The sequence below is a fragment of the Chroicocephalus ridibundus genome, chromosome 4, assembly GCF_963924245.1.
Source record: "Chroicocephalus ridibundus chromosome 4, bChrRid1.1, whole genome shotgun sequence".
In the NCBI taxonomy this organism is placed as follows: domain Eukaryota; kingdom Metazoa; phylum Chordata; class Aves; order Charadriiformes; family Laridae; genus Chroicocephalus; species Chroicocephalus ridibundus.
In genome coordinates, this window is record NC_086287.1 from 56,452,172 (window position 1) to 56,463,338 (window position 11,167).

Sequence of the window (11,167 nt, forward strand, 5' to 3'; positions counted from 1 at the left end):
TTAATACTTACTTTCTCTATTAAGTCTTTCCCTATCTAAACTTCAATTTGCCCGAGTAAATGGGATTCTACTCTCATCTTTCAAGAGTCTCATTTTTGTCTATGTGATACACAGAGAAGTTAACATCAATCTCCTACAATTGTGCAGTATTAGATGTATATTGTAGGATATTGTGTAGGATAAAATACTTAAGTTCACTAAACTTACTCCTTTTGACAAGTGGTCTTTTAGTTAGTATTCCTTGGAAAATTATTTCCAATAGTTGATGCCACTGACATGCTATTAAAACAAGTCTGTGGTATCGAGAATATCAGGCTTCAGGTGGAAATCGCCCTGTGTTGATCCTAGACACGTACTGCTTCTCTATTTCTTGAAAATGAAAAAAACCAATTTTTTTGTCGTGTGGAATCCCAGGCCTTTGCTTGGGAAGTCCAGACTGAAATCACCATTGTAATGGTGCGTGTAGACTGAAAACAAAATAACTTTCTATTCTAGTCCTTCTACAAGGTTTTGTCCTTCAGGAAAATAGTTCCTACGTTTTTCCCCTGCATTTTATTCGGGCAGACATTGTCTTAATTTTTGCCTCTTTTTAATGCAACTTTTTACCGGTCTAAAAAACTTATCTCTGAAATGATTCAAATTCTTCAAATAGCTTCCATTGCTCAAGTTTGATAGTAGATTGCCAGTGCTCATTTCTGTCTTCCTACTGTGACATAGTGTTACAAGTTCTGCTCTGTAATGTAGGTAAAATCCTATCAGCTATGGTTACTGTCCATGCATATGATGTGATGAAAGGCAGATTATATAGCACCATAGATTTACTGATGTTCATCATTGTCATTTTTCTCTTTTTAGCAGAAGCAGTCCTGCGCCAGCTGTAACAGCAGCATCTGTGACCAACATACAGGCTTCTGAAGTCACTGTGCCACAAATAAATTCCAGTGAAAGCTCAGGGGGTAAGGAAAATGGGATAGTGTATTGTTTCTATTGAGTTTTTTGTAACATTTATAAAGCAGTGTTTTATCCAGTTTGAGGTCTTTACTTAACACATGTAACATGTTCTCCTTAATGAATTTCTTCAGGACTCAGGAAACTGTGGTGGAATATTTTGTGCTGCCATGTTTGTTCTTTTGTTCTTAGGGATTTGCCATTCACAATAGCAGTAGTTTTCCAATGACCTGATGCAGGTCTATAGTTCAGTTGGTCAAGTGAGGAAAAACTGTCTACATCTGGAAGAGCAATTTTTGTATTTATTTTTAATCCATTTTGTAGTTAAACCCAAGAGGTGACTCTGTACTGTCTGTAATCTGTGCTTCCATGTTCCTGCTCCTTGTGCTTCATGAAGGTGATTTTAGGAACGAAAAAGATTCAGATGTAAGCAGAACACAGGCTCCTTACTGATGTCTTTTCAAATACGTCCCACTGTGTGTGCTGACTTTATCCTCTGTTTTCTACAAGAAAAAGTACACTTCGCTTAAAAATTAAAAAAAATTATTAAAAACTGACTTTTTAGTGAGTTATTTCACTCTGACATGTGGGACGGTGGAGTCTTACTGTTCTGATTTTTATCATTAGTCACAGGTGCATCAATGTAAGTTTGTCCATGAGCACTAAATGGAGCTTAAATGACATGAATGTTTTTTTTTTTTATTTGGAAGCATATCAGAAGTTGTTTTTTGTATTTTGGTTAATCAAAAGCAATCACCTGATGGTTATTAATGAAAAAGTTCCTCATCCTGGAGCATCTCCCTATGTGTATGTATTGGTTTGAGGTATGTAATTGATGAGGTAGAGCTTTGTCATATGGAGCATTTTTCAAAAGGATGTATGGAACGTCAGATCTTTATCTGATGCTCTGTGATGACTTCGTATCTGTCATTGCATACTCTGAGCCTGAGAAACACTTCGTGTTTGAGTGACAAAGGGAGTATCAGATTGCTCTTGTATTTGATTTAAGGCAGTCTTTGTCAATGCATATATATAGTAGAGTACAGAAACAATAAAACTTCTTTGGCTACCAAGAATAATAAAGCTATATTAGCACAGAGCTCTGTCTGGGCTAGTATACCCTGCTGCCACGTGGCTACCCTGTATCTGGTACAAGAATTCTCTCTCAGAATGAGCTCGAAGCTGAAGTGTGCTGTGGATACACACCTGCTGTTCCAAACGTGATGCTTATACTACTAATGGTGCCACATCCTTGATGCCTACTTGATACCAATGGTTTTGAGTAGAGGCCACAAATACCAGTGATGGAACTGAAATGGTTGTATCAACTCATCATGTTGAAGCTTTTTAACTTGTTTCTCCATAGGTACTTCAAATGAAAGCATTCCTCAAACTGCCACACAACCAGCCATTTCTCCGCCACCAAAGCCTACCATCTCTAGAATCGTTTCCTCAGCGTATCTATTAAATCCATCACCAAGAACTTCAGGAAATGTTGCAACAAAAATGCCTAGCCCTGTCACAGCAGTGAAAAGGACGTCTTCTCCCCATAAAGAAGAGTCTCCCAAGAAAATGAAAATTGAAGAGGTATTTGAGATTTTGAGATGTCTGCTTTATGCATTCAGCTTCCTTAGGTGTTAGAGTGAATTTTTATTATGCTGATACTCATGACTCATGTACTGCATTAGCATAAATGCTTAGATTCTAAATTCTTGTCTTAACAGCATTTTTCTTGTTACAGTATAACATGTTAAGTCTTACAACTAACTCTGTCTTCAAAAATGCGACCTTATTGTTGTTTTTTTAAATATGTTTTTATGATTTTTAATAGTTTCTGTGTTTGTTTGCATTTCAGCAGGATGAAATAAGTGAAGATACTAGCTGTATAGATTTGAATGAGGATGAAAAAATGGAAACTAAGGTATTTATGCCTAGACCATACAATTTTGTGTATATTAATTGTGGCTCCTGTGAAAATTACTGTGTTTCCCTTTTGGAATGACTAAGAGGTTTTGTAGATACAGTATATTCTCTCCAGTAAAGGTATCAAAATGATGTGTTATTTTTCAATGTGTATGTCAACATTGATGAACTGCAGTATGTTACCCACTGCCAGGCTAAGCTGAGCCTGAGTCCGTGGTCACGTAGGACAGTGATTTCTTTGCTGGTCATTCATACAGTCTTATGCATAGCAAAAGAATTAATGATTGTATTTAAATTTGTTAAATCAGATCGGGGTGTGTCTGTATGCCTTACTTTGCCTGCATCCCAAACTTGATGTGTGATGCTTAGTTAAAGAACAGTTGTCCTGTGTATTCCATTGTGATTCCATTTTGATTTTTGAATCCCGAAGCCAGGTACTACCTTGCTCACTTTGTGGATTAAAAAAAAAATAAATCAATGGTAAATAAATCTTTTCTTATAGTGAAATTATTGTATGAAGTTACAGCATAACTTTTGGGGACTTGCAGAGATTCAAGCGTGCCCCTCCAGTATCTTGTAATTTAGCAGACAATTTTTCTGCTTATTGGTGAACAGAAAGTGTGACAGTCTGTCTTTAGCCTTACGATAGGAGTTCTCCACTGGGGCATATACAGTTTCTATAGGGCATGTTCTGTTGTCTCTGGGATACTCTGGAAAATACGCTGAGAAATTAAAATATCTATTAAAGTGTTTGAGTGCTGTGGTTTGGTTTCCGCACCCTTAAGTGAGGAATTGTATCTTGTTATATAGTCACCTTGAAATCTCTTTGAACTCGAGACAGGTGAAGGCAGAAATGCATGTAAGCATTTAATCCTAACATTGAAAATAGATCCTCTTGATACAGATCGTTATAAAAGACATAGGTAATCCTGTTAGCTTTTGTTGTCAGTCTCCTTTAAATCTTATGTCCTTAATATGCATGGAGGAATGAAATTCTTTAACATGAATGAAACACATGCCTTTTTGTTAGGGTATGGTTTACTAAATGGTACAATTTTAACTAACAGGCTGTTTTCATTAAAATGAGAATGTGCCACTGTCCTGCTCTAGCTATGCAGTCCCACTGTTTTACCTGAAAAAACTGGCTCTGACATTCATCTGTTCATCTAGAAAGCTGATTCAACTCATCAAAGTAGCAGGAAAACTTATCTGGCAGAATGGCGAAAGGAGTGTAAAAGCAGTTGAATTTGCAACAAATTCAGTAGCTTTTCACGTGGTCTTCCTTGATGCTACACTTTTTGTCTTTAATGAGTTGAATAACCTGTAATGTTTTCCTGTAGAATTCCGCATAAAAGTTATTATGCGGTTAAACAAGTGACAACTGAGAAGTGATGTAGCTTGTGTTGACGTCAAATTCCCAATGAGCAAAATATTCTCTAGTGTGGTGATTCCATTTTAAACGGATGGATATCAATGCAGCAACTACTGGTACTTGCCTTTTTTCTTTTGCTGTATAGGCACAACTTAAGGCATCCTGGTTAATGGAGTTCTGTATAAATAGCTTTTATAGTTAGAAGTGGTGTAACAGTGTTGATGCTTTTGTTTTTTTAGGAGCAACTTGAGACAGAAGTGAATGTTAATTCTCAAACAGAAACTCTTCAGACAACTTCTCTGCAAGCTCCTCAGGTACTGTTTTTAAAAGCAACACCTGCGTGTGTGTGCTAATCTGTGGTGAAAACATTGCAATTAAAAAAAGTCCAGATGTTAAAAATAAATGTATAATTTTTAATATAAATCCATTGTATGGAAAGCTGCTTGTTGTTACTGTCACAATTTTTGTGTTTTAGATGGTCATTGATCTTATTGAATGTGCATTGTAGCTAAACATGTATGGCTTGCCATACAAACTGACTGAACCTGGATTCGCTCTTCTGAATTGTGCCTTCAAAGTAAGGGGCTCAGTTTATTCCTTTGTGCTTTGCACATCACAGAATAATCCTTTCTAATAAGGAGACAAATGCTTTAAATATCTGTTGCTCAAAGATACCCTGGTAGAGGTTGAGAATGTCTGAAATATAACTTCAGATTCTGATATTTGGTATGAGAGGGAGAGGGAAGTTACAATCATAATTCACTAGCCGGCTGTGTTGCTTCACTGCAGGTATCACAAGTATAAGGAGCACTGGAAAATTAGACATTAAGTTAAGAGTTCTATGACATTCACTTTAAATTTTTGTCCCTAATATTGCACATCTTTGTCTTTACTAGCATATTTAGGCTTCTCTTAACGCTCTACTGATCAAAGTTTCACCATCACAAAACCTCTTATGTACGCTTTACAGTAAACGTATTGATTGAAAATGGAGGTACATTGCAATAGTATTAGTGGTGTTTGTTACCGGACTTTTTGAACTATATGAGCAGTACTGAATAAAGGTATCAAAATTATTTGGCAGAAACTCTAGCTGTTTCGTGGGCACTCTGAACTGCTTCATTTAGTACACCAAGCTTATTTCACCTATTGTTGAGGGATGATTATATAAAGCTTTGTGGCTTTTACAAATTGTGTAGTTGTTACTTTAGCAAAAGTAATCTGGAAACTGCAGTAAGAATGGTGGGCCTCTTCTGTCTTTTTTCAGTATTCTCGTTGGCTTTGTTTAAAACACTGCTCATGCTGCAGAAAGCAAACATGTTAAATCACAGGTCAGCAACAACTAGAGTGAGCTACTGGGGGCTTGGGGAGGTGGGAAGTCAAAGCTATTTTGCTCTGAGTCCTTGTTGCATTTTGCTTTGCTACCATATCAGTCAGTGATAACTTGATTTATTTAGTTTTAATAAAACAACAATTAAGAGCAGTCATTTTAATGCAGTTTTCCCCATGTATTAAATGTACCTTACATTAATTTTGAATGTTTATAACGTAAGAGAACGTTTTATGATAAATCATGGGAAGTACTGCATAATAACTGTGTTATTGGGGTGGCAAATAATCTGCAGTGGAAGAGAAGTTTTTCAAAATCACAAAAAAACCCAAACGAAACCAAAACAAACCCACCAACCAACAATAGAGGCTTGTTAAGCATGTGAGAAATTAATGAGTCACACTGAATCCTGAGAGTGTGCCTTTCCTGTGTTTCCCTTTATTTGGCTTTAGATACAATTTTGCTGAATGGGATTTAAGTCTTTTAAGTGAGGAAAAAAAGTATTCACATTATTTTCAAGGTGAAATTCTTAACCCAGTCATATTAGCAGTGTTTCAGAGCTCATCAGCCCTTTTCCATGTAGATGTAAACCAATACGAAAAATTGGAAATTTGGCTGTCAAGAGCTTTAAACAGTTTGAAATGTGAATGTATGAAGACACATACTTTGCACTGGGGGACAGTTGTTCATCATTCATCTGTAAGGCGCTGAGGCTTAGCACTGAATTGTTCAAAGGAATTTTTAAATACTAAACATGTAGATCAGATAGTAGATGTCACCGATCAAGCACCCTTATGTGAATATTACGTTTTATTATAATACAGGTTATTAGTAGGCTCAGCTCTATCTGCAGTGCTTCCTAATTTCTTGCAGTTGTTGAAAAAGGAAATGCACACTATGGAAGAGACTGTTGTACAAATTTTCCTTAATAATGACTGTGTAGGCAAAGGAAATACCTGCTTCTGTATTTATAATGTGCAATTACCCTTATCTTGATACATTCCTAAAAAAACTCTTCTAAAGATCTTATTTTTGAAAGTTAGTGCCAAGTACTTCAATATTTTTCTTTTGATATTTACAAAGTTAAAATACAATCAAACTTCTTCTTTTCTTTTCAGAAAACACCCAGTACAGACCTTTCAGATATCCCTGCTCTCCCTGCAAATCCTATTCCTGTTATCAAGAATTCAATAAAATTGAGATTGAACCGGTAAAAACAACCTCAGGGGTCCATAAACAGTATCTGCCAACTCAACCTGTTGTCTTCTAATGCTAGAAAAAAAAGGAGAACGGAGGGTGCAAGACTAGAACATAATCGCAAATGGATTTAGGTATATTTTGTGCACTTCCCTTTCTGGGCTAAAATCACCACTTGATTGGAAGTCCAGGTTAGTATGCGAAGCCAGGAGTACAATTAATGTGTTAGCAACAGTTGCGTTAAATATTTTGAAGGATTACTGCCTTTAAAAACATGAACACTCTTTGTAGCCATATTTGACATTCTGATTGAATTTGTTTGATGCATTGTTTCAAAATTGAGATAAAACTGGCATAAGAATCCCGTAAATGCACTTTTATGTACTTTTTTATTGGAGTATGACTAATTTTAGATCTTCAGCTGATGCGCTTTCGTTTTATTGAAGAATCTCTTCAATAGTAGTATTCTGCAAATTGGGTGACGTTCTATGATATACTATACATTGAAAATAAAGTGTATAGTATATCTAGTTCAACTGCCATCAAGCAGCAGTAAGCCTTTAAAACGAAATGTCAAATCTTGAGGTTATAAAATGTAAGTTGAGGAAGTAATTGGGAAGTTTTGGTATTGGTGGGACATGATTAAGATGTGGTCTAGTTTTATTTATAGGATTGTTTTAAGGTGCATACAGATCAGCAGTCAAACAGCAAATAAACTTTCCTTTGAGCTAATCAGACTCCTTATTCCCTTTTTGTTGATCCCTTTATTCCTTGGGAAAAGCTTTTGCGTTTAATGTTGGGGTTTTTTTGCAGCTTGTATGCACCATATAGGACAGTAGTTATTTATATAAAATAAAAACAAGCCATGTATTCATTTGGGTTCCTTCCTGCCCTTTCCTGAAACATATAATACGTTGTGGCCTGTAGGCACAAATTGAAAATTTTGTCCCATGACTAAAGTGTTTAAGTAAATATTGCGTGCCTGTGAAATATAACACCTGTCTTGATGGCCTTTGAATCACTAAATATAAGATGATTTTTGTACACTCCATGAGTCCTGTATGCATTAAAAAGCTTCAAATTTTAAATAAAGGCAAAAAGATTTTTCCCTAAGAATTTTAACCTTTTTATTTTTAGATGGCTCATCAGAAATGGTTTTACATACTGAACAACACTGAATTTTTAAAAATCATATTTCTAGTAACGACTTGACATCTAGTAAGCTCTCTTACTCCTATTTTTTTGTTCTTGTAGTCCTATCAGAAAAATAACAACTTTTTCTTTTGAAAGAACTGAATCTCTCATGGCAAAGAACAGCAGTATTTGAGGAACGTGAGGGATACCAACAGTAATACCAGATGTAGATAACAAACTTCATGTTACTATTACTTAAGTCTGAAATATGTGGGATGACAAACCATACTCCCCATACTTTGATTAGCATGTTTTATGAACTCCCTTCTCCCATTGTGCTCCATCCTATTACACGTGCATCTTTCATGTTAAAATTAAATTACTTACACTCTTCCCCTTATCCTTCTAAATTAATTCTCCAAAGTCAGAGTGTAGCTTCTCTTTTACTTAGGCTGTGCAGTAACTGAAGGGTTTCTTTTTTTTTTGCCATTTGTCTCTAAGATGTCTAGTATACAATATTTCTCTTTTCCTTGCCCTGTGCAGCCTGCTGTCGTCCACCCCCCAAAGAAGGTTATATTAACAGTTGAAGTGTACAAGGTGTCTGTGTATTTTGTGTAGCTATGGAGTTTAGATCGAAATTGCCAGGCACAAATTTAGTCTTGTCATTTTGTTTACACATCGGAAAATCTTTTTCATTTTATTAAACGTTTCATGTAACTGCACCCAAGTTTTGCCAAGCTGGAAACTTGGAACCTTTCTGTATAGTGACTTTTTAATTCTAGTTTTCATAACCTGGAGATCAGACTGTTGCTTTCGCATGTTGTACGTAGTGTCTCATGACTGGAGTTTGCTTTGTTTTATAGTATCTGTACTCCTTGTATTTTTCAAGAGCTATTTTGTAAACAGATGATGTATTTCTCCATTGAAAACACAATAAAAAACAGCACAATCCCATAGTTGTCTGATTTTTCTGAATGTACGAAATGGATTTTACTTTCTTAATTCATACTTAACTCTGAAATTTTCTGCTAAGACAAAATATGCTGTGGCCTAAAAGAAATAGTACATAAATGTTTTCTAAATAAGCATGATGTTAGATATAGGAAGTGGAAGTCACGCTCAGCAGGATGTTGAGTTCTAGTCTGTTAAAGGGAAAGGTTGTGGATTGGCGGGGGTTTTTATTGCCAAAAAAACCACAAACAAAAAATGTTGAGCATCCATTCCTTGCTTCCCGATTAGGAGTCCATCTTAAATTCCTAAAATTCATAAAAGCTTTTCTTTTTAAATTATTGAAAGCTGACAAAGCTGTAAGAAATGTCTGCATAAACAATTTGGGGCTATACTGCTTTCTTTAAAAGTTTGAACTCCATTTTTTTAAAAAACATTAGTTGTAACAGTTTAGGCATCTTACACTTGCTTTTCTTGCGAGTGACTTTCTTGTGTCAGCAGATGGCACTATTTCTCTTCTTGTCAAATAGTTTAAGCTTACCCTGAAATAAAAGTAAAAATTACACGTAGCTGTGCATCACTTGATTGATCTTTGTATCAGCATGAGCCCAATACTGCAAATGCTTGATGTGAGTAACTTTAATAAGTAGCTTCCTTTTGACTAAAATGTCTTTAACTGCTAAAACCACTGATGATTATGGTCTTCATATTATAATTACCCTGCCTAAAACAATAAACCTTTGTGTTGTATATATTTTTCACAGCGTGCAATTGCTTGTCTTGTTTAGAACAGATTCATCATCTTTATATCTTGCCCACCCTATCTTCCTTTCATCAGAGCTGATGTTATTTATGGCTTTAATTCCGCTCTTATTTTCTCTGACCAATAAAAATCTGCTAGTAGATATACAAATTTCTGTTCAGTGTTTCTCAATCTACTGGCAATAGGCTTCAATAGGCTTGTTTTTCTGAGTTACCTGTCGTGAACCTCCAGAAGTAAGTTCACGGACTCATAAGGATCTGCAAACAAGAAGCTGAAAATTACTGTTGTGGCCAAAATAATTAACATTAATAAGCCATAGTTCCAACAGATGGCTTTAGACATACTGATTTGAGTCAGACATTTGAGTTGATGACTTCTAGCTGAAGTTGTGCTTCCTTGCTGTAGGTAGTATGCGTGCATGCTATTTCTTACTGCATTTCTTCTTTTTAATAATGAATATCACTTGATAGTAATATACCTTAATGAGAGAACCAATTTTAATCAATAATAAAAGTTAAAACTGAGTACTTCAGGTTGTAGAATAACCAAAAATAATTCAGTATAGCAAGAACATGCTAGATATTACTGAGCCAGAATCTATACTTAAATGCAAGAAAAGCTACTGTGGTAGTTCCTGAGGAAGCAGAGTATGTTTGTTTTCTCATGGTACATACTTTTTTGGAAGTTGCGTGCATTTGTACAAAAGGCATTTCACATGTTGAAGTGATGCTGGCATCATTTATGTAACTTTATAAACACACGAGTCAAGTAGCTTTGCAGTGCTCTCTCCTCGACGTCATTGTGGCTGAACAATACTTAAAAAATTGTGTCACTTAATGTGCAGATCTCGATAATACACTCGCAAACATCTGTATACACATATATTAGCTGAGGACTTGGTAGGTTCACTTTTTTAAGGATCCAATGTTCATATTGGAGAAATGTCAGTAATAAACCATTTTTAGTTTACTTTAATACTCTTAGCAGAACTAAGGATCTGTTCAATAGAAACAAACCATCTTGGGTTTGTTGATAGAGGCAGATGCAGTTTGATACGTCTCCAAAGTTCAAACTAATAATTTGAAATATCTACAAACATCAAACATCTGCTGCTATCATCACCAAAAGAATGCAAACTTTGATATCAAACTTCAGAGGGCATTTTTATTATGAAAAAGATAATGTGATGAACCACTGCTGGATGTCCCATCTGCTTTTTGGGTATTTTAACTCTAATGGTTTTTTAATAAAGTTTAGGGGTATTTGTATTGTTCTGACTAAATTCTGGAAATGCTATCTTTAGGTAACCTCTCTTTCTTCCTCCCACACTTAATGAATTAGCCAGATCGCGGTTCCTATTCAGCATGTCTGGCTTTTTTAATGATCTCAGCATTTTTATGACCTCTGTGTTCTACTGGAATGTTTAAAATAAACTTAAGAATGACAATGTCATAAACACTTTATTAAATTTTTACCTCATAAACTCTAAAGATACTGAATTCAGAAAAAGTCAAATTTAACAGCATACTAAGGGTTGGGAAAAAAAACGGTT

General features: G+C 35.4%; 1 protein-coding gene across 4 annotated transcripts in view; it reads left to right on the forward strand.

Moving 5' to 3' along the window:
- The window catches only part of PAPOLA (poly(A) polymerase alpha), a 44,010-nt gene extending 35,152 nt beyond the window's left edge, over positions 1 to 8,858 (forward strand). The window contains exons 18-22 of one of the 4 annotated variants that reach the window (XM_063332812.1): positions 856 to 956; positions 2,315 to 2,535; positions 2,804 to 2,869; positions 4,483 to 4,557; positions 6,692 to 8,858. In XM_063332812.1, the coding sequence (XP_063188882.1) occupies positions 856 to 956; positions 2,315 to 2,535; positions 2,804 to 2,869; positions 4,483 to 4,557; positions 6,692 to 6,787 (559 nt within the window). In that variant the 3' untranslated portion in view covers positions 6,788 to 8,858. The remainder of the gene's footprint in view (positions 1 to 855; positions 957 to 2,314; positions 2,536 to 2,803; positions 2,870 to 4,482; positions 4,558 to 6,691) is intronic. The other 3 variants (XM_063332809.1, XM_063332810.1, XM_063332811.1) reach the window with 3 other exon arrangements.
- The last annotated feature ends 2,309 nt before the right edge of the window (positions 8,859 to 11,167 follow it).